Source organism: Rhinoderma darwinii, chromosome 1 (assembly GCF_050947455.1).
Source record: "Rhinoderma darwinii isolate aRhiDar2 chromosome 1, aRhiDar2.hap1, whole genome shotgun sequence".
NCBI lineage: Eukaryota > Metazoa > Chordata > Amphibia > Anura > Rhinodermatidae > Rhinoderma > Rhinoderma darwinii.
Window position 1 is genome coordinate 140402627 of NC_134687.1, and position 18499 is coordinate 140421125.

The window sequence follows — 18499 nt, forward strand, 5'->3', positions numbered from 1 at the left end:
GGTTTTTCAATTGCGTCAATAAAAAACTGCTCAAGAAGTGACATGCACTTCTTTTTAACGGGGCGTTTCTAAAAACGGCCGCATAAAAAAATGCCCCGTGGGAATGGAACTCCATTTTTCCCCATTGAAATCAATGGGCAGATTTTTGGAGACATTCAGCCTCTGTATTTTCAGCCGTGTTTTGGGGCGTTTACGGCCCGCCCGATAAAATTCTGAAAATAGGCCGTGTGAACATACCCTTAGATTTCTCCAGCTTTCTCTTCCTCTCTGCTTTGCTATCAATCCCATGATGCTTCAGCACAGCATCAAATGACCAGCTAAAGACCATACCATTTCTGCATTCTGGGGGACACTGATTATCATTCTTTCTATATTCTCCTAAATAAGCAGAGAAACCATAAGTATACAGACGGAGGCTGCCTTATATTCTTCTATATTCTATACGTGTGTGTGACAGGAACCTGTCTTAAGTATCCGTGGTAGCTGATAGAATTTTGTCATCGTCGTCCCCCTGTGTAAAACTAGTGTGGTACAGGGACAGCTGTAGCCTATGATGGGTGACACATAGATCTCCATAGAACCAATAGAGAGAGCGTGTCACCGAGCCTCATTCACACTGCTGATAAGCAACCGTCCCAGTCTGATATATAGAGATAGAAGCAGCAAGAAAAATAACAGCTGAGAGACTGACACATGGAAAACCATAATGGTACACGTGGGAAAGTTTCATTTTGGCCGGAGTGTCCGTTAATGGGAATTTATAAATGCCAATTCACCTGGTATGGTCTTATGTTTCAATATATTAGCTTGCCACTGGTATCAAATATAACTTCATGTTTAAGCTAAGCGTACCCATTTTATCTAACAAGTCCTATAAAGGTGTCCAATTCTGATACTTCAGGTCAATTGGAGGTTTGCTTCTGAGAAATGCAGTGCAGGAAAATTCCACTAGAATTACAGAACATATTACATTGTCAGCTTCATTTCGCTTCCCTGTGTCAGCTTTTGGACATGACAACATGCATTAGTTAAAGGTCTGTCACTTGCTGCTGGGCAGGTTCTAGACCATTGTCTGTGTGAACTGGCGTGTGCTTTAATTTTTAGCGTGGATCGTCATTCCATTTGTAGTGATTTAGATTGAAATAATATTAAGCACTTATACAGAATTTGTTCTTTTATATTCTACAGTGACTTATGAACTATTTTCAATGTTAGAGTTGCAGTGACGGGTATAAAGTTCAAACTTTTATATTTATGGAGATGTAGTTAGTACAGATTAGAGATTCATATTCCATGAGAATTTGAGCCCTCCATAACAGTGTTAGCCACTGTGCCTCCATATTAGTGACAGACTCGATGCCCTCAAAATTGGACAGACACAGTGTCCTGCATTGAAAAAAAACAAACCTTCCTGTATGCTCCTGTACAATGTATTGGCAACAGTCCCAAAACCACTGAATTTATAGACTAAGGGTATGTTCACACACAAACTCAAAACCGTCTGAAAATACGGAGCTGTTTTCAAGGGAAAACAGCGCCTGATTTTCAGACTTTTTTTTAAGCCACTCGCGATTTTCACGGCCGTTTTTGGAGCTTTTTTCAATAGTCTATGAAAAACTGCTCCAAAAACGTCCCAAGAAGTGACCTGCACTTCTTTTTCGCGGCCGTTTTTTTTTACACGGCCATTTTTCAAAACAGCCGCTTTAAAAAAAGGCCCAACGGAACAGAACGCCGTTTAACCCATTGAAATCAATGGGCAGATGTTTGGAGGCGTTCTGCTTCCGTCCGAAGATAAGTGTGATTTTTTTCTTTTCCTGAGTTGCAACACATGGCTTTCTGTTGTGGGTTTTGCATAAATTGACATGCAGTGGAATTAAATTCCGTACCTCAAGCCAATTTATTAATGTTTAACGTGGGCTTGAGATTTTCTTAATCTCATCCGCTTTTGCTGCCACTTTAAATGCGGCGGTATTTCCTCAGAATTCCGTTGCGGAAATTCCGCAGCTTTTACAGTAGCAGCAAAAGTGGATGAGAATAAGAGAATCTCATGCCCACGCTGCAGAAAAAAGACGCTTCAGAAAAGTTAATAAATTGACCTGCGGTGCGGAACTTAATTCTGCAGCATGTCAATTTATGCGGCGTTCTTTTTCCTGTTGCGGGTTTGCAAGGCCCGCAACAGAAAGCCAGGTGCTGCGACTCTTGCGGTGGAATCGCAGCTATTACACCGCAAATATCGAAACTCCGGAAAAAAATAAAATAATTCTTACACAGAACGCTCTTTTTCTTCCTGCAGTCCAGCCTCTTGGGATGACGTTTCATCGTAGGAGGCTGGACAACGCGCACAGTGTAGAGGGATGGAGTATGTATAGACGTTTGGTTTTTTTCCCAGGGCTGCATTCCGCAGCGGAAATTCAGTTTGAAAACCTGCACCAGGTTTTTCGGGCGGAAGCTGCTACGGGTTCCAGGTCTGATACGCTGCTCAGCGTATCCGACCCGTGGGAACCCGGCCTAAGGGAGAATTGATCAACTTTTCTACACTGGTTTTCTAGCGTAGAAAATTGCAGAGGACTCTGAAAAGTGAAAAAAAAATGCTCCTTATGGGCAGTTTATGCCACTTTTTTCTAAAAGTGGGTGGGACTTAATAAAAGTGGGCATCCCCTGCTGGAAAATTGTATTCTAATGTACGGCAGAAACTGGCATCAATTATAGCGGAACTCTGCTAGCTTCTAGCTGGTGTAGATTTCACTCTGTAGCCAGGGGCCGTAAAATGAAGGAAAATTTACTCGCCACTTCGGTTCTCCCCTCCAGATTTTCTCAGGCTACCACATCAGACCTTAGCGCATACAAGGTCCTGAGGTCCGGTGCCTTGTATTTGACTCTGCACACAATATCCTTCCTGCGTCGTATATATAACATCCTGATGCTACTCGGCTTGATGTAGGAGCCTGAGTAGATTGGGTGTGGAGCGGAGCAGTGAAGTGAGCAAATTTTTGGGATTTTGTATCTGAACATGGGAATGGATAAGGTCCTTTCATGTGACCACACTTGTTGCACTAGCGCATGGCCAGCGGAGGAGAAAGCTAAGGGCTGGCATACTTTTATTCTGCTATCTTTCCCTTAAAATGTAAATTCTTTATAGTTTGATCCATTTTTTTTTAAAGTCTGTCCTGGATCTAAACTTTCTTACAGTTGGCATCAATTACAGCAGGGGTGTCAAACACATTATCACCGTGGTCCACATCAGCCTTATGGTTGCCTTTAAAGGGCCGATTGAAAAAATTTACGGACACATTACAAAACCATTGCCTGTGCGCTAGGAGTGACTCCCCAATCACAGCTCTGCTTGTAGCTTTCCCACGCTAACTTAGGGGATGTTTTCTCTAATTAGAGTCGTTCTCTTTCCCTTTTTTTTCTGCATCCGGCCCAGACTCGTCTCTGCAGAATTTGACACATAGACATGTTGGGTTCTCGTTTTTCCATTACTCTCCACACCTATACCCTATCCTAGTCTAAGCAAACTTGTAATCCACAGTGCTCCAGATGGCAATAATGATCTTTCAGTGCTCGACACAATAAATGTGCCCCCTCCGTACCCGTGCCCCCACACAGTAATAATGCCCCAGTTGAGGCCCCTGTAGATAGCACCGCATGCACACGACCTCCTGTAGATAGCACCGCACACACACAGCCCCCTGTAGATAGCACCGCACACACACGGCTCCCTGTAGATAGCACCGCACACCCCCCCCCTTGTACAGAGTGCCACACGCCCCCCCCTTGTACAGAGTGCCACACGCCCCCCCCCTTGTACAGAGTGCCACACGCCCCCCCCCTTGTACAGAGTGCCACACGCCCCCCCCTTGTACAGAGTGCCACACGCCCCCCTTGTACAGAGTGCCACACGCCCCCCCCTTGTACAGAGTGCCACACGCCCCCCCTTGTACAGAGTGCCACACGCCCCCCCTTGTACAGAGTGCCACACGCCCCCCCTTGTACAGAGTGCCACACGCCCCCCCTTGTACAGAGTGCCACACGCCCCCCTTGTACAGAGTGCCACACGCCCCCCTTGTACAGAGTGCCACACGCCCCCCCTTGTACAGAGTGCACACGCCCCCCCCCTTGTACAAAGTGCCACACGCCCCCCCTTGTACAGAGTGCCACACGCCCCCCCCTTGTACAGAGTGCCACACGCCCCCCCCTTGTACAGAGTGCCACACGCCCCCCCCTTGTACAGAGTGCCACACGCCCCCCCCTTGTACAGAGTGCCACACGCCCCCCCTTGTACAGAGTGCCACACGCCCCCCCTTGTACAGAGTGCCACACGCCCCCCCTTGTACAGAGTGCCACACGCCCCCCCCCCTTGTACAAAGTGCCACACGCCCCCCCTTGTACAGAGTGCCACACGCCCCCCCCTTGTACAGAGTGCCACACGCCCCCCCCCTTGTACAGAGTGCCACACGCCCCCCCCTTGTACAGAGTGCCACACGCCCCCCCCTTGTACAGAGTGCCACACGCCCCCCTTGTACAGAGTGCCACACGCCCCCCCTTGTACAGAGTGCCACACGCCCCCCCCTTGTACAGAGTGCCACACGCCCCCCCCTTGTACAGAGTGCCACACGCCCCCCCCTTGTACAGAGTGCCACACGCCCCCCCCTTGTACAGAGTGCCACACGCCCCCCCCTTGTACAGAGTGCCACACGCCCCCCCTTGTACAGAGTGCCACACGCCCCCCCTTGTACAGAGTGCCACACGCCCCCCCTTGTACAGAGTGCCACTCGGCCCCCCCTTGTACAGAGTGCCACTCGGCCCCCCCCTTGTACAGAGTGCCACTCGGCCCCCCCCTTGTACAGAGTGCCACTCGGCCCCCCCCTTGTACAGAGTGCCACTCGGCCCCCCCCCTTGTACAGAGTGCCACTCGGCCCCCCCCTTGTACAGAGTGCCACTCGGCCCCCCCCCTTGTACAGAGTGCCACTCGGCCCCCCCCCCTTGTACAGAGTGCCACTCGGCCCCCCCCCCTTGTACAGAGTGCCACTCGGCCCCCCCCCTTGTACAGAGTGCCACTCGGCCCCCCCCCCTTGTACAGAGTGCCACTCGGCCCCCCCCCTTGTACAGAGTGCCACTCGGCCCCCCCCCTTGTACAGAGTGCCACTCGGCCCCCCCCCTTGTACAGAGTGCCACTCGGCCCCCCCCCTTGTACAGAGTGCCACTCGGCCCCCCGTTGTACAGAGTGCCACACGCCCCCCGTTGTACAGAGTGCCACACGCCCCCCGTTGTACAGAGTGCCACACGCCCCCCGTTGTACAGAGTGCCACACGCCCCCCGTTGTACAGAGTGCCACACGCCCCCCGTTGTACAGAGTGCCACACGCCCCCCGTTGTACAGAGTGCCACACGCCCCCCGTTGTACAGAGTGCCACACGCCCCCCGTTGTACAGAGTGCCACACGCCCCCCGTTGTACAGAGTGCCACACGCCCCCCGTTGTACAGAGTGCCACACGCCCCCCGTTGTACAGAGTGCCACACGCCCCCCGTTGTACAGAGTGCCACACGCCCCCCGTTGTACAGAGTGCCACACGCCCCCCGTTGTACAGAGTGCCACACGCCCCCCGTTGTACAGAGTGCCACACGCCCCCCGTTGTACAGAGTGCCACACGCCCCCCGTTGTACAGAGTGCCACACGCCCCCCGTTGTACAGAGTGCCACACGCCCCCCGTTGTACAGAGTGCCACACGCCCCCCGTTGTACAGAGTGCCACACGCCCCCCGTTGTACAGAGTGCCACACGCCCCCCGTTGTACAGAGTGCCACACGCCCCCCGTTGTACAGAGTGCCACACGCCCCCCGTTGTACAGAGTGCCACACGCCCCCCGTTGTACAGAGTGCCACACGCCCCCCGTTGTACAGAGTGCCACACGCCCCCCGTTGTACAGAGTGCCACACGCCCCCCGTTGTACAGAGTGCCACACGCCCCCCGTTGTACAGAGTGCCACACGCCCCCCGTTGTACAGAGTGCCACACGCCCCCCGTTGTACAGAGTGCCACACGCCCCCCCGTTGTACAGAGTGCCACACGCCCCCCCGTTGTACAGAGTGCCACACGCCCCCCCGTTGTACAGAGTGCCACACGCCCCCCCGTTGTACAGAGTGCCACACGCCCCCCCGTTGTACAGAGTGCCACACGCCCCCCCGTTGTACAGAGTGCCACACGCCCCCCCGTTGTACAGAGTGCCACACGCCCCCCCGTTGTACAGAGTGCCACACGCCCCCCCGTTGTACAGAGTGCCACACGCCCCCCCCGTTGTACAGAGTGCCACACGCCCCCCCCGTTGTACAGAGTGCCACACGCCCCCCCCGTTGTACAGAGTGCCACACGCCCCCCCCGTTGTACAGAGTGCCACACGCCCCCCCCGTTGTACAGAGTGCCACACGCCCCCCCCGTTGTACAGAGTGCCACACGCCCCCCCCCCCCGTTGTACAGAGTGCCACACGCCCCCCCCCCCCCGTTGTACAGAGTGCCACACGCCCCCCCCCCCCCCGTTGTACAGAGTGCCACACGCCCCCCCCCCCGTTGTACAGAGTGCCACACGCCCCCCCCCCGTTGTACAGAGTGCCACACGCCCCCCCCCGTTGTACAGAGTGCCACACGCCCCCCCCGTTGTACAGAGTGCCACACGCCCCCCCCCCCGTTGTACAGAGTGCCACACGCCCCCCCCGTTGTACAGAGTGCCACACGCCCCCCCGTTGTACAGAGTGCCACACGCCCCCCCCCCGTTGTACAGAGTGCCACACGCCCCCCCCCCGTTGTACAGAGTGCCACACGCCCCCCCCCGTTGTACAGAGTGCCACACGCCCCCCCCTGTTGTACAGAGTGCCACACGCCCCCCCCTGTTGTACAGAGTGCCACACGCCCCCCCCGTTGTACAGAGTGCCACACGCCCCCCCCCCCCCCGTTGTACAGAGTGCCACACGCCCCCCCCCCCCCGTTGTACAGAGTGCCACACGCCCCCCCCCCCCGTTGTACAGAGTGCCACACGCCCCCCCCCCCCCCGTTGTACAGAGTGCCACACGCCCCCCCCCCCGTTGTACAGAGTGCCACACGCCCCCCCCCCCGTTGTACAGAGTGCCACACGCCCCCCCCCCCCCGTTGTACAGAGTGCCACTCGGCCCCACGCCCCCTTGTACAGAGTGCCATATGAAATGAAGTGGCGGGCTGGAATTGGCCCGCGGGCCTTGTATTTGACACGTGTGAATTACAGGAACCGGATGCTTCCAATTCTGATTGTTCATGCAACAGATAAATCATCAGAAGTTCCTACAAAATTTTATAAGACATAATGTGAATACAATACTACCAGCTCCAGGCAATATTACTAGTCATAGTGCATAAAAAGTGGTAGATAGCGGTTTCGCTCAGATCTCAAAATACATCAGGCAACAGTATTTCAAATAGAAGTACAATGCAATTTTTTTCTTAGGACTTCGCTATACCATGACTGACTAATACCGTCATACATTCACTAACCAATACCTCCATACAGTGACCTTATAATACCACCATATAATAAAACTATCACAGAGGCCAAATAACAGTGACATAGAGGTGGACTGCAGGACTTCATCATGGTGCAGACTGGACAAAGAAATGCAGTACTGATCAGGCAGAGTTAAAGTCACATTAAACAATTAAATACAATGAGTTACGGTTGATGTCTTCTCTAGTTGTAGTTCTTTACTTTCCATTTCTTCTCCATCTTGACCCAACTGCCATGAAGGCTTTTTCAGAGTTTGCTATGTCGTTATTTTTATTTATTTTTTTATTTTTTTCTACAGCATATGCCTCCCCTCCCTGGCAGCATATATGTTTTAGATGCCACTGTACCCCCTTAAAATGCCATCTGTCTGGTATGGTGCGCTGCAGTGTCCCCATAAACTGTGCTGCTAGGTTACCTTATAAAAGCACCTGTCTTGATACTCCTAAACAGAGTTTGCCAGAGAGTTCTTCCCATGTACACAGTGCCATTCCGAGAATACTCCCATACGTATTGCAGTTGGCAGAAAGTGCTCCTCAATTCTGAGGTACCGGGAAAACGCCTTGCGATGTTATCTTACATTATTTGTAAGTGACATCTATGGGGAGAGAGAGTGCATGATCATATCATTTCAGATCTTTTGAGGAGTGTTTATCTGGCAGGAGTAGTCTATGACCTCTAAGGGCCTGTTTACGTTAGCGTTGGTTTCCGTTGATGGGTTCCGTCAGACCTCTCCTTTGGAGGAACCCATGAACGGAAAGGCAAACAGAAACCATAGCTTTCCGTTTGTATTACCATTGATTGCAATGGTAAGGCTGGATTCACACGAGCATGTTCGGTCCGTAAAGGACGGAACGTATTTCGGCCGCAAGTCTTGGACCGAACACACTGCAGGGAGCCGGGCTCCTAGAATAATAGTTATGTATGACGCTAGGAGTCCCTGCCTCTCCGTGGAACTACTGTCCCGTACTGAAAACATGATTACAGTACGGGACAGTTGTCCTGCAGCGAGGCAGGGACTCCTAGCATCGTACATAACTATGATGCTAGGAGCCCGGCTCCCTGCAGTGTGTTCGCTCCGGGACTTGCGGCCAAAATACGTTCTGTCCTTTACATGCTCGCGTGAATCCAGCCTAATGCTTCCGTTGCAAATGGTTTCCGTTTGCCTCCATTCCATAAGGTTTCCGTTTTATTTGGCGGAAACAATCGCGCAATCGACAGTACAATACACTGTCTCTTTACATAACACATAAGTATCCATTTCATATGTCCTGAAACTGCACAGCTATTTAGAATTTGGTTATCAATATCACAAAAAAAATGAAATCACTTCAATAAAATACACTACAATAATTCAACTGTAGTAAAATACACCACAGTAATCTATACATGGCAAAAATCTAACTCAATAATCCACCACAACAGTTCATGGATATTGTATAGCGTCACAATTCTTTTAATGTAGTTTCACCAAAATTAATTGAATGCAGTTATGACATTTATTTTATTCAATAACATAAAATATTTGAATCACCTTTTGGTTTGAGAAATTAAATCACTTATATCAATGTTTCAGAATAAGAACTCCTATACTGACACCGTTAATGTATTATATCTTTCGATTTTGTAATATAAAGAGTGCTATATCAATAGATGAATTCCTTCTTCTCAGAACTTATTCAGACGAGCGTATTTTACGTCCGTGTACTGCTTGTGTGTCCAACGGACTACACATGGACAGCACACAGACCCATTTGGCTGGGTTCACACGACCTATTTTCAGACGTAAACGAAGCGTATTATGCCTCGTTTTACGTCTGAAAATAGGGCTACAATACGTCGGCAAACATCTGCCCATTCATTTGAATGGGTTTGCCGACGTACTGTGCCGACGACCTGTCATTTACGCGTCGTCGTTTGACAGCTGTCAAACGACGACGCGTAAAATGACTGCCTCGTCAAAGAAGTGCAGGACACTTCTTTGAAACGTAATTTGAGCCGTTCTTCGTTGAATTCAATGAAGAACAGCTCAAATGATCGGCCGTCAAAGACGCCTTGCAAAACGCGAGGAGGAGCTTTTACGTCTGAAAAGACGCAGCTGTTTTCAGACGTAAAAGCCAGTTCTCGTGTGCACATACCCTTTTAGTCAATGAGGCTATTCACACGTCAATTTTGCAGCAATACACTACTATAATTTGTTTTGCGTCCTAGACTAGCCCATTCAAGTCAATGGGGACACAAAAAAATGGACAGCACACAGACAGCATCTGTATATAGTCCATTTTTGATGGTTCTGTTGCTAGGAGACGCTGGAAAAAAAGTGGAACTAGGAAGTAGCAGAGCGGCGGACGCGAAAAACTGAGAACGGACACACGGAACACAGATGGATGCAACACGGAACTTCACTCACAAAAAAAACATTGTTTGCGGACGCAAATCGGACACGCAAGTCATAATACAAAGTGTTGCCTTTGCACAGGAATTCAAATAATAAGCCAAACGTTTAGTTAGTTATTGGAGAGTATGATTTTTCAGTCACCAAATTGTAAAGGTGCCAACGGGTAATTTATATTAAATATATATATATCTTCATATCTGTCTAGTGGAACCAGAGAAAATTGAATCTGTAGAAGAAACTTTGGAAGAGATATCTCCGGTGCTTGAAGCAAGTTCAGACAACATCACTGAAGATCTGGCATCAGCAGCAGAAGACTGGTCTGAACTTACTGCCAGAAAACCGGAGTTGATTGTGGAGGAGAGTGCGCCCCCAGATCAAGGTGTACAGAGATTTCCAATGTTTTCTCCTCATCAGAACTAATACAATATTTCTAACTAATAAGGCTAGATTCACACGAGCGTATTAGATTGATTCACGTGAAAAACGCCAGTGAATCTGGTCCGTGTGTGTTGCATTATGCATCAGTGTACTTTGCGAGTGGCATGTGTTTTCCACGCACTCGCAAAGCACGTCTTTTTTTATTTTTAAACTAATTGATGCGCAAATCACGCACCGCACACGGATGTGCATCCGTGTGTGGTGCGTGGTTTTCACACACCTGTTGACTTTAATGGGCGCGTAGGTGCGTGAAAACGCACCACTATAGAACATGCAGTGAGTTTCATGCAGCGGACTCTTTCCGCGTGAAAACACACATGTGTGAACGGCCCCATTGAAATCAATGGGTTCTTGTGCTCTGCGTGATTTCCATGCGCAGCACACGGACTTTATTCACGCTCGTGTGAATGGGCCCTAAGTGCTACATTTAATCTTGGGGTCCATGCACACATGGCATTGTGTGCACAGGCCCCGTATGGCGACCCTTCAGGCCTGTATTATGGACCCTTCGACACAGTGTTCCGCTTTATAGTGCCTCTGTGAGGCATTGTATTCTCCCTAATAATATGCTTCAAGGGGAGATTACCAAGACCAGCAACCTCCTGCAGCAACTCCAGGAATCAGAGATAATTCCTACCCCGTTAGTTTAACCTTTTAGCCCTCTCCTTGCAAACTCCTTAGATGCCGCAAATACCTGTGGCATCTAAAGAGCTTGACAGAGGGAGGGGGCTTCCTCTGTCAGCCCATTGGCACCCCACAACTACATTACTCTGTGCCAATGGCTTACCATGGTAGCTGGAGGTCTAAGAAAAGACTCCTAGGTCTGCCGTAGGTATGTGATTATTAGCATTTCCCCAGTCGTAACGCCCTGTAGAACAAGATTAACGTATTACTTATATGGCACATGGTGTAAAAAAAAATCCAAAAAGCTATGGCAGACTTGCTGTTTTATTTCCCCACACCCCCTCTAAAAAGAAAAACTGAATCAAGAACATATACAATGCATTTAGAAAGTCTTTAGACCCTTTCAATTTTTTTACATTTTATGTTGAGGCCTTGTGCTAAAAAATAAATTAAAACATTTTTTACTTTTTTCCCCCATCATTTTGCACTCCATAATAACATAGTGAAAACAGAATGTTAGTAATCTTTACTAATTTATTGAAAATGAAAAACTAAAATATTGCATTGACATAAGTATTCAGACTCTTTACTCAGTACTCCGTTGGAGCACCTTTGGCAGTGATAACAGCTTCCAGTCTTCTTGGGTATGATGCCACAAGGTCTGCACACCTGGAGTTGGAGATTTTTTGCCATTCTTTTTTGCAGGTTCTCTCAAGCTCGGTCAGGTTGGATGGGGACCATCGGTGGACAGCTATGTTCAGGTCTCTCCAGAGATGTTTGATTCGGTTTAAAGAGGCTCTGTCACCAGATTTTGCAACCCCTATCTGCTATTGCAGCAGATAGGCGCTGCAATGTAGATTACAGTAACGTTTTTATTTTTAAAAAACGAGAATTTTTGGCCAAGTTATGACCATTTTCGTATTTATGCAAATGAGGCTTGCAAAAGTACAACTGGGCGTGTTGAAAAGTAAAAGTACAACTGGGCGTGTATTATGTGCGTACATCGGGGCATGTTTACTACTTTTACTAGCTGGCCGTTGTGTATAGAAGCATCATCCACTTCTCTTCAGAACGCCCAGCTTCTGGCAGTGCAGACACAGCCGTGTTCTCCAGAGATCACGCTGTGTCGTCACTCACAGGTCCTGCATCGTGTCAGACGAGCGAGGACACATCGACACCAGAGGCTACAGATGATTCTGCAGCAGCATCGGCGTTTGCAGGTAAGTCGATGTAGCTACTTACCTGCAAATGCTGATGCTGCTGCAGAATCAACTGTAGCCTCTGGTGCCGACAAGATGCAGGACCTGTGAGTGACGTCACAGATCTGCACTGCCAGAAGCTGGGCGTTCTGAAGAGAAGTGGATGATACTTCTCATCAGAAAGCCCAGCTAGTAAAAGTAGTAAACACGCCCCGATGTACGCACATAATACACGCCCAGTTGTACTTTTACTTTTCAACACGCCCAGTTGTACTTTTGCAAGCCTCATTTGCATAAATACAAAAATGGTCATAACTTGGCCAAAAATGCTCGTTTTTTAAAAATAAAAACGTTCCTGTAATCTACATTGCAGCGCCTATCTGCTGCAATAGCAGATAGGGGTTGCAAAATCTGGTGACAGAGCTTCTTTAAGTCAGGGCTCTGGCAGGGCCACTCAAGGACTTTCACAGAATTATCTCTAAGCCACACCTGTGTTGTCTTGTCTGTGTGCTTAGGGTCATTGTCTTATTGGAAGGTGAACATTCTGCCCGGTCTGAGGTCCAGAGCACTCTGGATCAGGTTTTCATTAAGAATATCTCTGTACTTTGCTCCAATCATCTTTTCCTCAACCCTGACCAGAACAAAACAAAAGGACACGGCGCCAAGACTTGCGGAATCAATAGATAATGAGCGTAATAAAAACGCACATAAATGCTCACCTCCAAGGTTGCAAATTACCGGCATGTAATTTGTTGTAGAAAGCTGCTGCCAATCCCAACGCAAACTCCCAAGGGGTTGCCAAGGTAATAGAAATACAATTGGAAAGAAGGGGATAAACGGCGCTGCTTAGTGAAATAAATTATTTGTATTTAATAAAGGAGAATAATGCTATTCGTTTCAACGCCGGACCGGCGTCTTCATCAGGCATATCAACAGGAAAGTACAAAAAACACATATATATACACAGATGTACAAAGTCATTAACAAAATGATTGGACCAGTTCAGACCAGCCTCCTGGCCAAAAAACCGCCAAAAACGGCAGGTCAAAGTTCAGCAGTAACAAAAAGGTAAACAATTAAAAGAGGTGAATAAAAGTCATAGACCGATTACTAGCAAACATTGGAAGCATGTACCGATCATATTTGGTAGAATTAGCAAATGAGCGCAATGGAGGATGATCCGTTCAACCAAAAGACAAAGAGTAAATACACATCGTAAAAAACACTGTATACAATACATTGAATTTGTTCATAAAAGTCAGATGTTATTATTAGGATAAATGAGCATATTATATGCAAGAGAAATATACATACTAGCGTTGTCAGGGAGATGGTCAGCAATATGATGCCGGAACACAGTACGGGATCCTATTGGCGCGCATCGTGGAGCATTATCATGGTAACTGTAAACAAAACCATACCGGAAGAGAGGAGAAATTGTGGTGGAACGCATGGTGGAGCGCAGGACGCAGTTAATGCACAGGGGGGAAGTTTTTACCCGAAGGCAGATCAGCGTATATTTGTATTTGAGAGGGCATAGATAGGTAAATGGATGAGGAAAGAGGATGTGTTTATTCGGAATCGGAAACGGCGAACAGACTATAAAGAAAAGTGTGGTCATGACGACCACTCACAACTACGGTGGCCGGACAGGTTCAAGCCGTTTTCTGGGGACGAAAACGCGCATGGCACTAGACATATGATGCATGAAGGGAAAAGAAGAATTAATGTAAGAAGCAAGAAGATCGGGAGGGTAGTGAAACATACAGTATAATTGCGTCATAATTAGAATAATTGAGCAAGGGATACATGGTAAATGGGTATGCCGTGTATGTTGCACAAAATGATGATGGTAAATGGGTATGACGTATACGTTGCAAAAATGATGAATGAGAATAAAACACATTGATTCGTTGTGATAATATCTATATCCTCAATAAATAAAAATAAAAATAATAATATATATAAATAACAATAAATAGAAATAAAAAAATAAAAAGATATATAAATAAATAAAAATAAAAATAATAATAAAGATAAAAATTAAAATAATAATAATAAAAATAAATATAAAAATAAATAATAAAAATAAATATATATATATATAAATAAAAATAGAAATAAAAATTAAAAAAAAAGTTTACTATGCGCAATCATATTTCTCAGCGTTTTAGCCCTTCTGTATGTGATCACATAAAACGCTGAGAAATATGATTGCGCCTAGTAAACTACAGAAAATTATTCATGACCCCATGAAAACATCCTTGATTATTAATGGGTCTTATCGTTGTGGCAAATCCAGATGTCTTTGCTGTCTAAACATTACAAATAAAAAAATGCACTTCACTTCTGTTATTACAAAGGATAGGTTCCCGATAAAAAGCTTTCTTAATTGTGGTAGTGACTATGTTATCTACCTACTACAATGTACGTGTGATCGACAATATGTGGGTCGCACTACTCAAACCCTCAGAAGTAGGGTTAATAAACATAGATTTAATGTTAAGACTGGTTTTGAAAAACATAGTGTGTCCCGCCACTGTGCCGCTGAACATAAGTGCAATTTTGATTCTATCACGGTGACTCCCATTGAGAAAATACCTTCTGACATATCCAATAGATTCATTAGATTGAAGCAAAGGGAAAATTTTTGGATATATAAACTGGTGACACTATACCCAAATGGCCTCAATGATATTACAGAGTCCGCACTGGATTAATAACAATATTTTTCGTTCCATTCATCCGTCTATACGATTTTTATTTATTTCGTATTCATTACTTTTTATTTAATTTATAAAAAAAAAAATATTTCTATTTTTATATTTATTTTTATTATTATTTTTATTTATATTTAATTTTTATTATTATTTTTAATTTTATTTTTATTTTCATTTTTATTTATTTATATATCTTTTTATTTATTTTTATTTCTATTTATTTTTATTTATATATATTATTATTTTAATTTTTATTTATTGAGGATATAGATATTATCACAACGAATCAATGTGTTTTATTCTCATTCATCATTTTTGCAACGTATACGGCATACCCATTTACCATCATCATTTTGTGCAACATACACGGCATACCCATTTACCATGTATCCCTTGCTCAATTGTTCTAATTATGACGCAATTATACTGTATGTTTCACTACCCTCCCGATCTTCTTGCTTCTTACATTAATTCTTCTTTTCCCTTCATGCATCATATGTCTAGTGCCATGCGCGTTTTCGTCCCCAGAAAACGGCTTGAACCTGTCCGGCCACCGTAGTTGTGAGTGGTCGTCATGACCACACTTTTCTTTATAGTCTGTTCGCCGTTTCCGATTCCGAATAAACACATCCTCTTTCCTCATCCATTTACCTATCTATGCCCTCTCAAATACAAATATACGCTGATCTGCCTTCGGGTAAAAACTTCCCCCCTGTGCATTAACTGCGTCCTGCGCTCCACCATGCGTTCCACCACAATTTCTCCTCTCTTCCGGTATGGTTTTGTTTACAGTTACCATGATAATGCTCCACGATGCGCGCCAATAGGATCCCGTACTGTGTTCCGGCATCATATTGCTGACCATCTCCCTGACAACGCTAGTATGTATATTTCTCTTGCATATAATATGCTCATTTATCCTAATAATAACATCTGACTTTTATGAACAAATTCAATGTATTGTATACAGTGTTTTTTACGATATGTATTTACTCTTTGTCTTTTGGTTGAACGGATCATCCTCCATTGCGCTCATTTGCTAATTCTACCAAGTATGATCGGTACATGCTTCCAATGTTTGCTAGTAATCTGTCTATGACTTTTATTCACCTCTTTTAATTGTTTACCTTCTTGTTACTGCTGAACTTTGACCTGCCGTTTTTGGCGGTTTTTTGGCCAGGAGGCTGGTCTGAACTGGTCCAATCATTTTGTTAATGACTTTGTACATCTGTGTATACAGTGAAGGAAATAAGTATTTGATCCCTTGCTGATTTCGTAAATTTGCCCACTGTCAAAGATATGACCAGTCTAGAATTTTTAGGCTAGGTTAATTTTACCAGTGAGAGATAGATTATATAAATAAAAAAAACAGAAAATCACATAGTCAAAATTATATATATTTATTTGCATTGTGCACAGAGAAATAAGTATTTGATCCCTTTGGCAAACAAGACTTAATACTTGGTGGCAAAACCCTTGTTGGCAAGCACAGCAGTCAGACGTTTTTTGTAGTTGATAATGAGGTTTGCAAACATGTTAGATGGAATTTTGGCCCACTCCTCTTTGCAGATCATCTGTAAATCCATAAGATTTCGAGGCTGTCGCTTGGCAACTCGGATCTTTAGCTCCCTCCATAAGTTTTCGATGGGATTAAGGTCTGGAGACTGGCTAGGCCACTCCATGACCTTAATGTGCTTCTTTTTGAGCCACTCCTTTGTTGTCTTGGCTGTATGTTTCCGGTCATTGTCGTGCTGGAAGACCCAGCCACGAGCCATTTTTAATGTCCTGGTGGAGGGAAGGAGGTTGTCACTCAGTATTTGACGGTACATGGCTCCATCCATTCTCCCATTGATGCGGTGAAGTAGTCCTGTGCCCTTAGCAGAGAAACACCCCAAAACATAATGTTTCCACCTCCATGCTTGACAGTGGGGACGGTGTTCTTTGGGTCATAGGCAGCATTTCTCTTCCTCCAAACACGGCGAGTTGAGCTAATGCCAAAGAGCTCAATTTTAGTCTCATCTGACCACAGCACCTTCTTCCAAACACTCTCAGAATCATCCAGATGTTCATTTGCAAACTTCAGACGGGCCTGTACATGTGCCTTCTTGAGCAGGGGGACCTTGCGGGCACTGCAAGATTTTAATCCATTACGGCGTAATGTGTTACCAATGGTTTTCTTCGTGACTGTGGTCCCAGCTGCCTTGAGATCATTAACAAGTTCCCCCCGTGTAGTTTTCGGCTGAGCTCTCACCTTCCTCAGGATCAAGGATACCCCACAAGGTGAGATTTTGCATGGAGCCCCAGATCGATGTCGATTGACAGTCATTTTGTATGTCTTCCATTTTCTTACTATTGCACCAACAGTTGTCTCCTTCTCACCCAGCGTCTTACTTATGGTTTTGTAGCCCATTCCAGGCTTCTGCAGGTCTATGATCTTGTCCCTGACATCCTTAGAAAGCTCTTTGGTCTTGCCCATGTTGTAGAGGTTAGAGTCAGACTGATCCATTGAGTCTGTGGACAGGAGTCTTTTATGCAGGTGACCATGTAAGAGCTGTCTTTAATGCAGGCACCAAGTTGATTTGGAGCGTGTAACTGGTCTCGAGGAGGCTGAACTCTTAATGGTTGGTAGGGGATCAAATACTTATTTCTCTGTGCACAATGCAAATAAATATATATCATTTTGACAATGTGATTTTCAGTTTTTTTTTAAATATAATCTATCTCTCACTGGTAAAATTAACCTAGCCTAAAAATTCTAGACTGTTCATGACTTTGACAGTGGGCAAACTTACAAAATCAGCAAGGGATCAAATACTTATTTCCTTCACTGTATATATGTGTTTTTTGTACTCCTGTTGATATGCATGATGAAGACGCCGGTCCGGCGTTGAAACGCGTAGCATTATTCTCCTTTATTAAATACAAATAATTTATTTCACTAAGCAGCGCCGTTTATCCCCTTCTTTCCAATTGTATTTCTATCAACCCTGACCAGTCTCCCTGTCCCAACTGCTGAAAAACACCCCCAAAGCATGATGCTGCCACCACCATGCATCACTGTAGGGATGGTATTGGGCAGGGATAGTATTCCTCCAGACAAGACGCTTAGAATTGAGACCAAAAAGTTCAATCTTGGTTTCATCAGACCACGGAATCTTGTTTCCAGATGGGTTTTCGTGTGTCTTTTACTGGGAAGCTTCTTTCTGGCCACTCTGCAATAAAACCCAGATTGGTGGAGTTCTGCAGTGATGGTTGACCTTCTGGAAGTTTCTCCCATCTGTACACAGATGAAGCTCAGCCAGAGTGACCATTGGGTTCTTGGTGACCTCTCTTACCAAGGCCCTTCTCCTCCCAATTACTTTGTTTGGTGGGGGGCCAGCTCTAGGAAGAGTCCTGGTTGTTCCAAACTTCTTCCATTTAAGTATTATGGAGGCCACTGTGCTCTTGTGAACTTTCAGTGCAGCAGAATTTTTTTGTACCCTTCTCCAGATCTGTCCTTCACACAATCCTGTCCCTGATCTCTACATTCAGTTATTTCCTCCTCATGACTTGGTTTTTGCTCTGATATGCATTGTCAGCTGTGAGACCTTATAT

At 46.0% G+C, this 18499-nt stretch overlaps 1 protein-coding gene across 1 annotated transcript in view; it reads left to right on the plus strand.

Annotated features, from left to right (window-relative positions):
• The window catches only part of MGARP (mitochondria localized glutamic acid rich protein), a 45096-nt gene that overhangs the window by 16599 nt on the left and 9998 nt on the right, over window positions 1-18499 (plus strand). Inside the window, exon 4 of the mRNA XM_075848300.1 lies at window positions 10110-10303. Coding sequence (XP_075704415.1) covers window positions 10110-10303 — 194 coding nt within the window. The remainder of the gene's footprint in view (window positions 1-10109; window positions 10304-18499) is intronic.